At 33.9% G+C, this 17,208-nt stretch overlaps 2 protein-coding genes across 2 annotated transcripts; both read right to left on the bottom strand.

The window, feature by feature from the left end:
- Nucleotides 1-5,871: 5,871 nt before the first annotated feature.
- Nucleotides 5,872-11,499, bottom strand: LOC112702130 (stomatal closure-related actin-binding protein 1). Its single transcript, XM_025753048.3, has 13 exons — nt 11,103-11,499; nt 10,473-10,773; nt 10,135-10,263; nt 9,723-9,815; nt 9,460-9,600; nt 8,887-8,955; nt 8,570-8,653; nt 8,003-8,183; nt 7,739-7,855; nt 7,527-7,585; nt 7,293-7,427; nt 7,031-7,180; nt 5,872-6,233 (listed from the first exon to the last, which is right to left on the bottom strand). The coding sequence occupies exons 2-13, from the start codon at nt 10,752-10,754 to the stop codon at nt 6,189-6,191; spliced, it is 1,485 nt and encodes a 494-aa protein (XP_025608833.1). The 5' UTR covers nt 10,755-10,773; nt 11,103-11,499; the 3' UTR covers nt 5,872-6,188.
- A 1,998-nt stretch (nt 11,500-13,497) lies between these two features.
- On the bottom strand, nt 13,498-16,407 carry LOC112702129 (G2/mitotic-specific cyclin S13-7). The gene is made up of 8 exons (XM_025753047.3): nt 16,096-16,407; nt 15,632-15,755; nt 15,489-15,531; nt 15,144-15,404; nt 14,930-15,049; nt 14,305-14,715; nt 14,031-14,212; nt 13,498-13,930 (listed from the first exon to the last, which is right to left on the bottom strand). Exons 1-8 carry the CDS (start codon nt 16,148-16,150, stop codon nt 13,789-13,791), a joined length of 1,338 nt encoding a protein of 445 aa, XP_025608832.1. The 5' UTR covers nt 16,151-16,407; the 3' UTR covers nt 13,498-13,788.
- Nucleotides 16,408-17,208: the final 801 nt, after the last annotated feature.

Genomic DNA, 17,208 nt, shown 5'->3' with positions numbered 1-17,208 from the left:
TTCTTATTGTTATAATATGTTATACATGATCACGCAGTAATTCAGCCCCAGAAGACGTTGCTGCGTTGATGATGATGGCACGGACAGCATCGTACGTTCCTAAAAAAGATCCGTTGCCATCATTCAGCCTTGGCTTCACTGATTCGAGCCAAGAAGAAACAACAACGCAAGAGGGGGCGTCAACGCAAGATGAACACGTGGCAAAAACTCCAGAAAGCCCAACACTGCTAGAACAATTAGAGAATCTGGTACATAAAATTGCAAGTGGTTGGGTGTCAAAAGAAGAAAAAAGTCCGCAGATTCCAAAGGAGAGTGGGGCAGAGAGTTTCGAGAAGTTTGAAACTCCTGTCAGGCCGGATTTAGATACTACTGACATGAAACAGAAATGCTACCACTGGGCTATACGAGTGAAATCCTACCCAAATGAGCGAACTGATGAGTTTGACGACATCGGCAGACTCCAAGCCGGAGATATATACACTCTGTCAAAGTTCCACCTTGCATCACTTGTGCCTAAAACGCATATAGAAGCTGAGGTAATATCACAACAACATTAATTTTTTTATCACCAAAATTAAGTACAATCCTGATTGATGTGTATTCTGTTTTTCTAGATTGTCTATGCCATGTGCTTCATCTTAAACCAACAAAATATTCAAAGGTTTCAAGAAGAAGTATACTGTCTCCCCCTGATATTGTGGTAAGGATTGCTTCACCAAATTTTGGGTGTATTTTCTGCATTCCTTAGGATGTATTATTTTCCTTACATTGGGTGTATTCTGTTTATTGACTTGGGTGTATTTTCTGTGTTCAATTGGGTTGGAGTTGTTTATTCATTTGTGTGTATTTTCTGGATTCATTTGGTTGTTCTCAATTTTTGTAGAACATGGCGATTGTAAATCATCCAAAGGGGGTAATTCTTAAACGCTAAAACTAATAGGCCATTCAGGGTGGAAGACTACCCAATGTTTATACCCTTCTTGGACCTTAAAAAATTAGCATCACATCGTTATGTAAGTTTTCATTTCAAAAACTTCTTATTATAATTTTTTGCTTATGTGCCAAATAAATTAAAACAGTGTTCAATCTAAACATATTTCAGATTTTTGCACCTGTTTGCCATTCAGACCATTGATGGTTATGGGTCGCTGATACAAGAAAGAAGAAATTTTATATAGTCGACCCAGTACACAACAAATCTCCTACCAAAGAGAGAACTGTGCTGAATACATTTGTTGTAAGTTGGTTCTGTGTTCTGTATATATATAGTTGGGTGTATTTCTGTTTAATATAAGGGGTAACTATTAACTCCTTTGGGTGTATCCTTTTATTGAAATTATTCATTTATTATTGATTTGTTTTGTGTTTTAAGGGATACGTAATATCACGACTTAAAGTATATGCTGGGGGCACCTCTGAAATCAAAGACAAGGACAGGGAAATTTTAGCACCATACCTTCACATCTCGGGTCAAAAGATAAGGTATAAATCTTTCACTCTGAAAATATAAACTTCCCTATATATAATTTATAATTTATTTTTCTGTTTTCAGCTATGACTGTGCTATCTACGTAATGAAGTGGCTTGAGATATTTGAGCCCGCAAACATTAAGAGGCGAAAGTATGAGTGGGAGAATTGGAGTCAGGTAAATATGTTTAAAACTAAATAACTCTGTATTACATTACTCAATTAACATGGTTGATTAAACAGAATATTCTTTTTTACTGTAGGACGAGGTGGACCACTTTAGAGTAGAATATGCTTCCCGGATTCTATTCCATGACATGAATCTAGACAAACATGAAGCCATTAGGGGAAGTAATGAAATAAGACTGTCCAAGCCATCCTCGTTGTTATTGAGTCCATATTGTCAGATAGGTTCTGAGGATGTTGACACTGCTTAATGTAATAGATTCTCAGGATGTTTACACTGCTTAATGTAGATGTTATATAGTCTTGTAACAAATGTAAGACATGTTGTAAATATTTGACAATTATAATGCAGTTTATTGTGAAAATTTCTTTCAATTATTAAACTCTGTGTGCTGTGTTCAAAATGTATAAATTACAGGTACTGTAATATGAAAGAAAACATCAAATCAAATATACACTCATAACCTGCCATTTTTTACACCCAAATAAAGTTGAATATACACCCTTAAATCTATCCCCCCTGATGCTTTGTGCCTAAAACCCTGTATCCTAAACACTTAAAACCTAAACCCTTACCCCCTAACCTGTAAACCCTAAAACCCTAAATCTTAATACCTAAGACCATTAAACCATTGTAAAAAAAAAAAAAACAAACAGAAGATTCTGAAGTATATATATGTATCTATATGTAAAATGTGAATCACAATAAAATTCACAAAAATACACCCAACAGAACAGTAATTTTATACCCATATTTTGTAACTATACACCCAAAGAGTTGTCCCCTGCTGCTGGTACCCTGAACTGAAAATTCATAACATGTCCTTAATATTGGTTGGAATTTGAATGCACCACTGATGCAGCATCAAAAAGATTTATCTAAATATAACAAACTCACATATTAGCTAAACTATTAACGAGAAAAATAAACTCAATCACCACAAATTTAAAGAACATCACTTTTACCTCGCTTAAAACTTTCGTTTTCTTCTTCTTTGTGGCATTTGCAATCTGTTTGTCCAATTTTGAACCTAGCCTATTTTTTGGACGTCCTCTTATTCGAATCCTTGGGGGGCTTTGAAGCTCGTTAACGGATTCCAAGTTGGCGTCTTCGTGAGATAATGAAGATGTGCCCTTTCTTTTGGCTTTCAATGATTCCATCTCAGCCATGACGTTATCGTACGCACGGTGCAGAATTGCAGTCAGCTCCTCTGATTCGGATGCAAATTCGCAAATATTTTGCGAACGAAAAACCAATTGGTCAAACCTCTTGCTTCTTGGCTCCAAAAGTGACTCGTCGTGACTGCTCTTGATGTGTGTGTGTCGCCTCTTTACCTTCTTGCTCCATCGTTCCAGTATATATCTAGGTGACACTTGGCTTACTTGTTCAAAGCTTAACACGCTTAGTGTGTGACGACACAGTATCCCTCTCGACTCGAATAATAAGCATTGGCATTTTATCTCGGCTGCAACTGAGTCGTAAGTAACCACAAACTTGTTGAATATTGAGCTGGGAACTTGTTCTCCAACCTCATATACTGAATAGCCTAGAGCAGAATTTGTTAATCTAGTGATGCAATTCACCTTTCCTCTGAATTACGCTTGGACTTCCCTAAACTTTTGATGAATGTACACATCTTGAAACTGAGCTTCAATGGAGGATTTGGTTGCACACGGTATGACCGTATGAAAATCTGCAGCATCTGATTCTCTCTTTGCTTGCTCCCTGCTTCCGAGGCAATTATCGTATTGTTTGACGAATTGAATAAGCGAGTTGTTCTGGGTAATAAACTTGTTAAAAAATGAATGCATGCTCTCGCTCCTTTGCGTGCTTCTCATCCTTGCCCAGAAATGGTGATCCAAATAGATTGGAACCCATATATGACGGTCTTCATAGAGATCTGCAGAATACACCCAAACGCAGACTATAAATACACCCGATAAAAATTAAATTTACACCTCTGCTGTAGATTTTAAAACAACACTACCTGAAAGCCACCTGTTGTCCACAAGACCAAAATTCAGCAGAAAATCATTCCAATTCCTATCAAATGAGTCTTTGCTATGAGAGTTCCAAACAACTTGGCTCATTTGTTGTTCAATATCTGCATGTCCTTTATAGCCATTTAATTTGCTTGGAATCTTCTTCATGATGTGCCAAATACACCAACGGTGAATTGTTGTTGGCATACAGACCTCTAAATCCCTTTTCATTGATGCGCATTGATCGGTGAGAAATCCTTTCGGAGCATTTCCTCCCATGCAACGAAGCCAACATTGAAATAACCATTTGAATGATTCAATTTCTTCATTTTTCATCAAACAGCATCCAAGAAGTGTTGTTCATCAAACAGCATCCAAGAAGTGTTGACTGGCCGTGGTGATTCACCCCGACAAAAGAACCACAAACAAAATCATATCTGAAATAAATTACCATAGTGCAGAATGAAAAATCGTTAGGTATACCCAACAAAATGCTTTCTATACACCCAAAAGACACCCATATACACCTCTGCGGCAGATTCATAAAAATACATTAATTTAGCATCATAAACAGGGACAGTTTGTTACCTGTTTGTATTGTAGGTGGTGTCAAATGAAATAACATCTCCGAAATACTCAAAGGCAGCTCTACTTCTTGCATCGGCCCAAAAAGCCAGCTTAATCGATTGATCTTCCTCGAGTTCAAGCTTAAAAAAGAAATTCTGATTCTTCTCTTTCATTCGTAACAAATATTTCCCGAATTTCTTTGCATCTTCTTGTTCGGAAACATTCCGCACTTCCCTGGTAATGTAATTCCTCACATCCTTTTCAATAAAATTTAACTCTCGATGACCACCGGCAGTCGCAACAAATGATTGGTAAGTTTTGCTTGGTCTGATACCAGCCTCCTCGTTATTCTCTATTGTACGACGAATGGACATGCTTAGTTCCCTGTGCTGTTTGAGCATCTTTGCTTTACTTGGACAGCAAGGGTGTGAATGATCCAGCACAACCTTTGAAATGATCCAAGCACCAACATCCTTCAATGTGTGTTTATAAATTCTTGTAGGACAGTTTAAACCGGCTGTCGGATTCATCTTCTTGGTCGGAGATATTTTAGATTTTCATTTTTCCTCTCTGCTACATGTAATCAATTGATTCTTAATCTCGTTTTCCTTCCTATTTGTGCTCCGAACTCTTGTAGAAAAACCTGCAACCTTGGCGTAGTTCCTGTAAAATTTTCCAGCATCTTCAAGGGTGGTATAGGTCATTCCAACCTTCGGAACAAACTGGTCATCAACAACAGAGAGAGGCTGCAGAGTACACCATGTCAAAAACTATAAATACACCCAATCATTGCTAATATAATACACGCGAACGGCACCAACTCAACTAAAATGACAATAAAAGCCATAAGCTGTAAACACACATGCTGCAGAATCCACCATCACAAAAACTAAAAACATACCCAATCATGTCTGATATAATACACCCGAACGACAATAACTAAGCTAAAATAACAGAAAAAGCCATAACTGTAAATACACCCACACTACCGAAACAAATACACCCAAAAAAGTTCTGATCTACACCCGAGCGTCTACTATAAATTCCAGATAATCAATCAAAACTAATACATTACATTCAATCCACAGATTTATATTGACGTGTTAGTCTCACAGTCAATGTTCACGAATTATTCAACTACACAATGCTATACAAATTACTGCAACAAAATTCAGAGTAAACGTATGTAAATCAAACCTCAGGAACTTCGTTAGATTCAAATTCATAATCCACTTCGTCCTGATTCAGCTGAGAATCTGAGGTTGAATCAACCATTATCTTCAAAACGAATCCAAACTTTGATTTCAGTAAACAAAAATCGATAGAAAACGAAGCTGGAGTTAAAAGAGAGAAGAACGAGAAGAAGAAGAACGAAGAAGAAAATAAATCTAGAAATAAGAAGAGAAGAATGAGAAGAAGAAGAACCAAAAGAAGAAGAACGAGAAGAAGAACAAAAAAGGAAACAAATCTTTTAAATTTGGTAGTTATAAATACGCAGGATCTTTATATAGCGCGTGTATTGGACGTAGGGTTGCAGCGCGTTTTGAGGGTTTATTAGTTAATGAACTTGTAAAGCATACAAGCCCTTAGGGCTTGTATGCAGAACTTTTCTGTTAACAAAAACACTTGGATGTAGAGCATTATTCATCAAATAAATGCAAATAGAATTCTCAAAGCAAATTTTTTGTCTCTAACTCAAATTATTCAAATACAAATCTATGCTTTTGTAAACTCTTAACTCACAAAGGCAACAAACAAAAACAATTGCCTTGGTGTTTGTGAAACAAAATTTTTATATAAAAGGGGATTCAGACCATAAGGTAAGGTATGAATCATTGTATCCATTAACCGCAATAACAACTTAACAAGGCACATTTTTACTATTACACACACTAATACTATTATTTATTTTTATTATACAATGTAGAAAATTTCATATAATTACATTTTGGGAAATGAGAAATCATCATCATCATCATCATCATCATGTCCCTAAGGGAGCCCTGTCATCTGGTCCAGCAAGCATGATCTGCCATTTTAACCATTTGCCAAGTTAGGAATGGTGAGCAAGATCAGAGTTAATGTTAAAATATGACAATTCTCTAGCATTAATTATATAAATATAAGTTGTTTTATTATACTGCATCATATAGTTTGTGACTCAAATTTTTAATTTGGTTCTTATAATTTAAAGAATTTTAATGAGCTCTTTAAATCAAATAAAATTGTGAGTAATCTAGCCCTTAGGATAACCTAACATCACACACACACCCGAAAAAAAAAATAAAATAAAATAACTCTTTCATATAATTCAATAGATCATTATCTGATTTGTAAGATTAAATGTAACAATTTAGTCAAAAAACAATATCCCAATGTAAGGAAGGACATGATTGAAAATTCAAAATCAGTCCCAAGAAATTTTTAGTCGAACACTTTAATCCTCAACAAATTTTAATCATCAACTATTCAAATCAGTCTCTATTGTTATTTAAGAAAGACATAATAGTCCTTCCACATAGACGAATAATCTGATGTAAGGAATGATTTCTATAACGAAATAAAATTTTGGAAATTGATTTGGTGATTAAACTTTGTTTAGAACAAAATGTCTAACTAACAATTTCATAAAAACTGATTTGGAGTATTACTCTTGAAATTTTTTGAACTATAAGACCTAGCTAACAGTTGCATCAATGATCAAACTATATGGACCTACATATTAATTAACCCTTAGTTTTCTATTTTAAGGATATGGTAAATGCAAGACTATAATAGCATCCTTAAGTTTCAGCATTAAGCAATAACTTGTTAAGAAGAACTTACATTACAGTCAAATGCAAACCTCCTTGCAAGCATGATAGCTGCATTTCTTTCTCTCTCGGATTCGAAAGCTAATACAAAAGAGTACCCTTGCTTTGGCTGCCAAAACAGCGCCTGGGCCACGGCGTTGCCACCACCTCGAACTCCACAAAGCTACACAAAACAAGAGCAAAGCAAGTTGGTTGACTGAATTCCAGGTTTTAGTAGAAGTTGGAAACTATAAATCTTGTCATTCTTTGTCAACAGTGTCGGCTATTCAAAATACCTGCGTTGAACTTGAATAATATTCTTTAGCAATTGTTGTCTTTCCTTTGCATAGCTTAATCCTCATCTTTCCAACATGAAGTACATGAATTGATTCGGTTGGATGATGTGAACCATTAATCTGAGTTACGACCACCTGCAGAAGCATGAAATACGTAATTATGTAAACGATTTCACGAGAAAAGGAAATTGATTTAAAAAAAGAAGAATAATTGAAAGGATCATAACACCATACATTAAATTCAGTATCATGTTTTCGCACAAGCGCCTCTACATAGGTTCCCAAACCAGCAGCTGCAGAAGAATACAAAAGCAATTTAAACTCAATTCGATTTTGCACAGAAATATCCACTTGTTGAAACTGATAAAAGAAGCAAATTTATAATTATAAACTCAATAGAAGCAAAAATATTATATTAGAAACGTCGATCCAGAATTGAAACCAACCTGGATCTATTGGACCGGTGGTTGATAGTGTGATGTGCTGGCCATCGGAAATAATGTCAACTTGCAATATGCGTCCAACATCAAAAGGTTCAGGGGCATAAATCGATTTAGTTGCTCCTGATGAAGAGAAATTTGAAATATATACAATATGATAAGCAAGTAAGTAATGATATTAATAATCAAAATTACAGAAAAAAACACCATCAACAATTAAGACTGGCTAACTTAATAAGATTAGCAGCCATAAAAAAGCAAGTCATGTACCTGAAATAAGTTCTTTTTTGGTGCCATCGGACGACACACGATACCACTGGATTGAACATTTTGAAACTTCAGGAACAATATCGGAGCAAGGCTGAATTTCCAAATAAGAACCTAATGTCTCAGTGCCTTCTAGTTCATAAAATTGTGGAACACTTTCCCCACCTTTCTTTGTCCTTGCCAGCTGAAAAGCATAATTGAGGTTATTCAGTGACCGTGAAAGAAGCTTATGGTGGAAGACAATCAATCATATATTCCCCTAATTCAATCAAAGAAACTTGTCATCCACTTCAACCAAAAGAATAAGCCCAATGTTGAATCCCATACTCAAATACTTATCTATGAAACTAACTTCACCGGTATCCATCACATTTTAGACCTTTTTTGAACATCCCCAAAATACATCTCAAGATCATAGTCTCAACTTGACGAAGAACTATGAAGATTTACTCGATTCAATATAACATACTGCATAAACTAGCACTACCACCAACTGCCAACATACTGCACGGAACCAGCTATGCGCACTACAATATCACATCTTCAACATGGCATAAGAGGAAGGCGTACCTCCTTTTGAAGTCGAAGATAATGTCTAGTCTTCTCCGAAAGTTGAGCCCTCAATGCTCGAAGTTCATGTTCCATGTCCATGACCTACAAGTATATTCAACTAATTCAAACCCTTACTATCTCTTCTTATAAGTCACCAAAGACAAAGACAGAGAAATTGATGCCATATTTAAAATATATTATGGTGTGGAGCACATTGGGATAAATCAATTTTCTTATCCTAATCCCATTATAGATTAAAGGCTAGAAACATTATTATTTGTTACACTATAAAAACCACATGCAAGTACAAAACATTTTCAGTATTTAATGTATACCTTGCTTGGTTGATGTAGCATTTTGATTCTACGAGCCTCTTGAACCTCCTTCATTAATTGTTCGATGTCCTAAAGTTCACATAAACACAACAACTGCTGAGTATACTCGTAAACTTGTAAAGAGATGCACTAGCATTTAACTTTCAAGGGGAAATAACTATGATAGAAGATCAATGGCTAACACTAGCACCAGGGGCATCATGCAACTAATAACAATAACTAACCAAGCACAAAGCAAGACGTTATGTTCAGGCCATCACAAGAAAATGACAAATAATGGAAAGATGGAAGAGGAAAATGCAAGAAACCTTTAAGCAAAAAGATAATTTCTTAAAGAAAAATTTCCTGTGTTCTGTTTGTCATTGCCTTTTCAAAGATCAGTAGCCGAAAATATTCATGTGACATGCCTCCGTACAAGTACACATATTTAAACATGTACCAAATTTTCATGAAAATATATGAACAAGAAAATAAGTGTTATCGAGTCTGATGTGTAACGTCACGTTAGGAGAAAAAATAAATCTAAATTCAACAATATTAAAGCTTGATAAATGACTAGAAAATATCACAAACCTGGTTCCCTGAAGCGTGAGACATTCTCTCATGTTCTTGAAGTGCCTCTTCAACTCTCTGAACTGCTGCTCTAGCATTCTCAATTTCAGTACGAGCAAAAGCTCTTTCCTCGTCAACAAGTCTCTTAGCATCTTCAGAAGCCTACTAATGAATTGGAAGTCTCAGCATTGGACTTCGGAAGTGAAATCGATTCTATTCCTACTTTCTTCTATTTCTAATAAACTTTCTTAAATAGGTCGAAGAAGTTAAGTAGTTGACGTCACCTGCTTAAGGAAACTTGCCAGCTTCTTCACCTCTGCCTTCTCTAGTAATAGTTCCCCTTCCCTCTGAGTTAACTGAACTGCCAGAGCTTCAACCTGAAGAATGCAAAGAATAAGTTACTGTTGCTGCTCTAATCTCTTGAACAATAGCAAACGGGTGAATAAAATGTCGTCAAAATGAATATTCTGTTTTTAAAAAATTGAAACTTTTCATTGGGGATGTTGAGCAACATATTTCTATTAGAGGATAAACAACATTCTAAATTCCCAATGCTAGCTTCATATGAATAAATTTCTCTAAGCACTAAACAGAGCAAATATGAGCATTCATTTACTATATAGAAATGAAAATGAAGTATTTTTCTTTCCCTTTACTCAAAAATAAATAAATAAATAAATAAAAACGATAACTAACCATAGCAATAGCTTCCTCTACATCATCCTTGTTTCTGCCTGCCACACGCCCTTTTAAGGATTCAAGTGCATCTCTAAGCTTCTTCAAAAGAACATGTTTTTCCAATGATGCTGCTTCTCTAAGTCTAGCCTGAATTTCACCAGCCAACAAAAAATTCAGCTAAAATAAGGCAGACGGACTTCATCAGAAAGCAAACTATGATCAGTGGTTACTGATTAGTCGAAAACTTAAAAGAATACAAGCTACATGAAATTGAACAAACAAATGAAGAAAACATGACTATATTCCTATGGATAAACAACGTTTAACAAATTGAGCTTAAGAGAAAGAAGAGTAACCTCTTCGGACAACTTAGCAGCAGCAGCTAAACCCCTCTCAAACTTACTGGCAAGGTCACGAACCGATAGACGGTTTTGCTGTTCCAACAGCTGGGCAGTCTCACGAGCAACAACCTCCTTCATAGACAGTACTTTCGGGTCTTCCTTCGTCTCCATAATCTGATTATTGGCTCCAATTCTGTAGTTAGGGAACCTACTTGAAGTAAACACCACATCAGAGGATACTGCAGGCACTGCCTCTTTCTGCATTGTATCACCAAAATCTCGAGTCACCCTTGTCATTTTTTTCAATCAGTTCCAACTGCCAATCACAAAAACACAAACTTTAGCTAAAATTACTGAGTAAACCATAGTTTAATGGAAGAAATTCATTGTTTTTCACATACATATGAAAACTAAAATACAAAAACAATAACACAAACACATACCAGACTATATAATAACTAGAGAAACATATGATAAAACTACCCTATAAGGCTTAAGGTCAATTGAAGTCTAAGTAAACTCTTTTGAGAAAGGAACTAAAGTCTAAACCCTAATCCTCCTTCTTTAACTACTTTTCTTCTAGTTTGAGTTGAAGCAATTAGCAGAAAGCCTTATCAAAAAAAAAAAAAAAAAACTTTTACTTACAAATCATGAGAAGATGAAAATGGGGTAGCTAGCTTGTGATTCTTCTTGCAGGATCAGTTGGCAGAAGGGGGTTGCTCCAAGTTGGGTATCAAACAAAACAAGAGGTTGAGAATAATGGCCGAGAGAGAGAGAGAGAGAGAGAGAGAGAGAGAGAGAGAGAGAGAATAAGGCATAGAGAGAAAAGAGGGTAGCTTTGCTTTTTTTGAAAAGAAGGAAAATAAAAATAAAAAATGAGAGAGAGAGAGAGAGAGAGAGAGAGAGTGTGCAAAAATGTTGTGCCGCCCATGGAAGGTTTAGGTGGGACCCATTCCCTAGTTTTGGGATTTTAGTACCAAGGTTTTGGTGTTTGTCTTTGAGATCCCTTCAATGTTTGTTGTGTTGTGTTCTTGTGTTGGCTGATTTTGTGACCAAACACACTTCAATTTAACTCCTTGCTTGCTTCTTTCATGTACTTAGCTTTATATATTTATGGATTATTTATTATTAGCTGCACTTTCATCTTTAAAAATCTTTAAACGTTCCGCTTCTTATTATTAATTAAACAAAAATTTTGTTTTTTAATTTATTATATTTTATTAATTGTTTAAAAATTATTTATTATATTTTATATAATTATTTAAATTTAGAATTTAAAAACTAAAGTTTAAAAGATTGAAAATCAAACATCTTTTAAAAAAAAATATTTTAGACGTCATTAGATGAATAACTCCCTAAAAAATTTTATCTTTTATTTTGCTTTTTTTAATGTAATAAATTAATTTTTAAAAAGCCGTACATCTTTATTTTCATCTTAAAGTATTAACATTCGCTTATATTAAGATATCCATCAATGAGATGATAATTTATTCTTTAATAGTTGATTATTCACTTAAAGACAAATGACTATTTATAAAATATTTTTTATTTTAAAATGGAAATAAACTCTCGAATTTTCGACTTCTTAATTAGTAGATTAGGTGTATGAAATACATAAATAATAGAGGCAAGATATACAAATAAGAAAAAAAAAATCGGATTTTGCTATAGCACTTATTAAGTTTTTTATTTATAGGTAGGTTAATTACAATTAAACTATTAAAGTTTTTCTTTAAAAAATATATGTTGTAAATGCAAAATCCTATTTTTATTTTATTCTTAAAGTGACATATCATGATAAGATTTTCACTTATGTCACCCTAATGCATGATTCATCTAAATGTTTATCCTCTTTATTGTTAGATATGGTATAAAAATTTAGAAATTTATTGTTTTATATTCAACAATTAACAATGTGTGTATTAAACTAATATACTAGGAAAAATAAATACACAAATTCAATAATTTTCCTCTTGTTATCATCATTGTTGTTATTGTTAATACTATTCCAACTGATTTGTCATGCTTTTGCTTTAAACTTAAAATACTTGCATTGGTCATATTCCTAAGGCAATTTTTTTTTCTTCAGCCTCACCTTTCTTCCTTTTGGCATTTTTTTTTTTTTTTTTGTTGGAGGAAAATTAAAGAGTGGCAATTTATGTTAATATCTGTCTTTTCTATTAATAATAATTTCTGGATGAGATTGCTTGCTTTATATGGTAGCTATTTTGACTTGGACTAGTGAATAAAGGGGGAAGAAAAGTTAAGATATTCTAAATTATCTATTGATGGGTCAAGGATAAGGAAAACTACTCCAAATTAAATTTGTTTTAATACAAATCACCATCAATTAGCTGGTTAACAGTATTTGGATTGAACTCCTCATGGGATACTTTGTTAATTAAAAAAATAAATAAATTGAATTTTGAAAGATTAGTCAACATTGAAAAAGATTAAAAAAACCAAGTAATTTGTAGACTGATTAAATTAAATCTTAATATTTTAAGTACCAAATTTTGCTCTAGTTTCTGTTATCATTATTATTGTTAAATAGGCATAACAAATATCTCGTTTAATTTACAGGTTGTTTCTAGTGTTTTCATTTAAATTGCTTGAAACAAATGAAGTGACAAGTGCCGCTTGATCTCATAAAATAGACATTAATTATTCGAACTATTTTTTTAAGGGTGAATGCTATGGTACTTAAAAGGTGGTGTTTATTTACTAAAAAAAGTTAAAAAATAATATTTAATTTAAAAGATATAACAATAAATAATTTTTAAAAAATCAAAACTTACTATAAGAAGTAAGTTAGGCAAAATTTAAGCACCAACTCATAGACACCATAGAATTGACCTTTTTTAAGATTCGGATGAGGTTGATTGATTGAGATAACTGCCTCATTAGGCCTGACACTTGGTTTTTTTTTTCTTTTTATATATGAAAATAAGGTATGGTGTAAAATTCTTCTGAAAAAAAGAGGAATATGCCGAATATCAAAAAAAGAAAGATATATTCTTAACTCACTCAACCACCAAAATTAGGTGCTAAATAAAAAAGAAAATACTAATTTCATTAGCTACACATAATTTTTCATATCCAAAACACACACCATATCATCTAAATTCTGCTTTACATAATAAGAATCATATCTAGCAAACTCAAACTTCCCAGATAATATCTCCCTAAAGATCATACCAACAATGATCTTCCCTGAACAAAAGACCCTAAACCACATATAGTTATCAATATATCAAAGACTCATAAGCTGGGTAAATACAATCATCCAAAAAACATTAAAAGAAAATACACAGTTCTTGACACTAGCTGTTCAAGATTGTGCTAGCAAGTTCTTTGCCGGGGTACGAAGAGCAACAGCACTGCGATCCATGCTGCTGAATTTCTTGTAAACTGCCCTAAGCTTGCTTTCTGGAGCAGCAACATGAAAGTTTACCATGTGTTTGGCACAATTTCTACACCATTAGAAGAAACATTAAGTTACAGTATTGTCCATATAGCAATTTGTTGATGGAATTGTAGTTAACTGAATTGTCAAATAAAATGTTATGTTACCTTATGTTTTCCTCAGAGTAGCCTGTGTAGTGTTCAAGAGTTTCAGTCCAAGAAGGAACCCTTTTAAGGGTACATCTTGCAGCATACACAGCAGAAGCAGCAATCACAGAAGAACTATAGGAGATAATAGTAGGATAGTGCAACATGCTAAGTTCAGCAAAGAAGAACACCATATTCTCCATCTACATTGAAACAAAAATTCAAAACAAATACATTTTAGGGGCACTTTTTTAACAAAGTTTACAATAATTAAGCTACAAAGATATATGTATACCTCATCATCAGAGGGAGTGGAGGCCTTGATATACCGAACAAGGAACACATAGGGTGTGGGAACCGTTAGGTACCATTCAAGCTTTCCCAGGATTGTTTTCTCCATGACCAAAACTTGTTCTCTAATATAGGCATTGTCTGATATGACAACAAAGTCATTCACCTCTGGAGCCCAGATTTCTTCATATTTGCAAGCAATCAGCATTGAACTTATGCCAACCAGCTGAAGCTCCCTTCTTGGAACAACCCTCATGGACAGAAACCGATCAACAATGTTGAGGGTCAGATAGAGAGTTTCTGGCATTAGTTCAAATTTTCTATGCACTTCTATCAACCAGTCCACAAGGATTGATCTCATCTTGGCGTTTATATCAGGCTGTGAACCCATATAATCATGCACACGACCATCATCCTGTGTCATCAAAGTCACACATATACATTATTAGGTTAACAAAAATACATAGGAATGAAATTTACGGAAAGCAAAAACACATGAATTCAACAGGACAAAATTATAGGAATTAAAGACAGAGCAAAGTCATATATATATGCATTAGGCAAAAAGGTGCATAGTTTTATAAAGGAATGCAATTAGAGAAAGAGCAAAAGCAAAACAAGTGGAATACTTCAGTGAGTTTGTAGAACTTGTATATGTCATCAATGTACTCCACTGCTGCCAATTCATTGTCCATGTCAGTTGCATCAATGTTCACCACTTTCTTTGGCATATAAGCGAGTCCAGCAGCCTGAGATTAACTAATTTTTTATGTTATTAGAAACCACAATGATACTGATGCAAAACAGAAGGTAGAAAAAGAAGAAAAAAAAATTGTTCATCACCTTGCTTCTAGCCGAGAGGACTGAACTGAAAGCCTTAGCATTTTTCCTGGTTACCCCTTCCCTTATCTTTCTTCCTTTAGCGGCTTGTGGCTTCTTCTTCTTTTCTTCCTCGGATTCATCATCTGAGCTGATGACAATGACTTCATGTTCTGTTGGTGGCTTCTTATCTGCTTCTAACTTTGTTGCAGCATTGAAGTTCCTCACACCAACCCTATTAGCTGGAACCACTGCTTCTCCATTCACAAGTTCAGTGCTTGATTTCTGTACATTAAGACATCAATTTCTAGAACCTAACCAAGAAAATAACAAAAAAAAAAAACAGAGTGATAGAGAGTTAATAAGCACCTTGTTCTTCTCTGCTGCAGCTTGGTCATTAGCATAGAAGTTTCTACAAGAGGAAACAATTTGAAATTTTACTCGAAGGAAGTTTCTACAAGAGAGGCCTTATGGTGTAAAAAAGAAAACTGAAGAACAAATTGGATTATTACCTTGTGTTGCGCTTTGTCACATTTTGTTCTGCTTGCTTAGCCACAAGATTACCAATGTCTTGTAATGCACGCCTATTGTTCCTCCCTTCTGCTGCTGCCACAATAACCTTTTTCTCATTCTCACCTAATAAACACAGACAGCAAAGATATTAACACATAATCATACAGTAAGAAGAAAGAGAAAGATCCACAAGAAAGAAACACCGATTAAAAAAACCCAAAGTTAACAAATTTGCAGTGAAAGGTAGCATAACAACTTTACGATTTGGGGGCATTTATTCAAACACTCAACAAGCAAAAACCCAGCCGAGAACAAAGAAGGACAAAAAATCAGATTTTGCAGCATTAAAATGGAAAACCCGGAGTTGGTGAGAGAAACAACAAATCAAGAAGCGGAAGAAAAAATCACATGATCCAAGCAAGAAGAAAAAGAAGATAAAGTGACCGAAGCGTTTTTTGCATACCACTAGGTTGTTGTTGTTGCTGTTGATCGATGGGGAGAGCCATGGAAGAAGCCATGGTATCTTGTTGATGAAAAGAAGTGGCGAAAACGCCGCCAATGGTTGAAAAGAGAGACGAAAGAAACACGTGGAGACGACCGTTGCGCCTCTCTCCTCCTTCTTCTTCTTCCACCGTCGCCACCCTCTCTCTTTACAACGTTCTTTCTTTCGTTCTTCTTCTTCTTCTAAGTGTTTGTGAAAATGTCTGAATGAATGAATGAGTGAGAATAAATGATAAAGGAAGTGATGCAATGCAACGTTTGGGGATTTCATTTCATGCGAATTGAACTAATTTGTAATAGGAATAGTGTTTGCATTCAACGGTCGAATTTTTTTTCTTTCAATCGTCGCCGTTGGATTGTTTCAAGTGAATCTAACGGCTAATGTTGTGTTGTTCACTTTACTCTCTATTCAGTTGGCTTACGTGGCAATTTTATTCTGCTAGCCTAGTAGCCGTTGGGTCTTAACTCTTAACGCTCATCCAATACTCTGAATTTAACCGCTCCTTCTACCTTTACTTTTCTTTACTTTCATTTTTATTTTTTGCTGAGATTATAAAAGTCGTATTTTATAAAGGAATTTAATTTTAATCCACTGAAAAACAGTAGTTAAATCACACTCGTTATTTTAATTGATTATTCATATGGTTAATATAAAAAATAATTATTTTTTTAATATTATATTATATAATTAAATATATGTATAATATTATTTTATACGTATTAAAATTAAATTTTTTTGAGTTTAATTAGGATTATTTTATATATTATCTAATTAATTTATATATTTAAATAATATTTAAAATAATAAATTTAAAAATAAATTGTTTTTTATAATATGATAATATAATAATTATATAAATTTTTTAAATTATCGGTGTATATAAATTAAATTGTATTTTCTTATACAATTCTTTTTATATATTTTTACAATAATTTAATTTTAATATATTATCATATAAAATATTTTTATATTTATATTTAATTATGTAACGTTATCTCAATAAAAAATAATTATTTTTTTATATTAATTACGAATAATCATCTAAAAAAATATATGTCTAAAATATTTTACAAT

The sequence above is a fragment of the Arachis hypogaea genome, chromosome 7 (genome assembly GCF_003086295.3).
Source record: "Arachis hypogaea cultivar Tifrunner chromosome 7, arahy.Tifrunner.gnm2.J5K5, whole genome shotgun sequence".
In the NCBI taxonomy this organism is placed as follows: Eukaryota; Viridiplantae; Streptophyta; class Magnoliopsida; order Fabales; family Fabaceae; genus Arachis; species Arachis hypogaea.
The sequence above is the reverse complement of the archived record's forward strand: the minus strand, read 5'-3'. Positions and strand labels throughout refer to the sequence as shown.

What these genes read in the sequence shown, in the direction of transcription:
- LOC112702130 (XM_025753048.3), bottom strand. Translation starts at nt 10,754, where the DNA reads ATGACAAGGGTGACTCGAGATTTTGGTGATACAATGCAGAAAGAGGCA. An exon ending in TAGAGGAAGCTATTGCTATG is followed by an intron (nt 9,816 to 10,134) that starts GTTAGTTATCGT and finishes TGCATTCTTCAG; the next exon opens with GTTGAAGCTCTGGCAGTTCA. An exon ending in AACATGATACTGAATTTAAT is followed by an intron (nt 7,428 to 7,526) that starts GTATGGTGTTAT and finishes ATGCTTCTGCAG; the next exon opens with GTGGTCGTAACTCAGATTAA.
- LOC112702129 (XM_025753047.3), bottom strand. Translation starts at nt 16,150, where the DNA reads ATGGCTTCTTCCATGGCTCTCCCCATCGATCAACAGCAACAACAACAA. An exon ending in GTGACAAAGCGCAACACAAG is followed by an intron (nt 15,532 to 15,631) that starts GTAATAATCCAA and finishes TTCCTCTTGTAG; the next exon opens with AAACTTCTATGCTAATGACC. An exon ending in CCACTCCCTCTGATGATGAG is followed by an intron (nt 14,213 to 14,304) that starts GTATACATATAT and finishes GTTTCAATGTAG; the next exon opens with ATGGAGAATATGGTGTTCTT.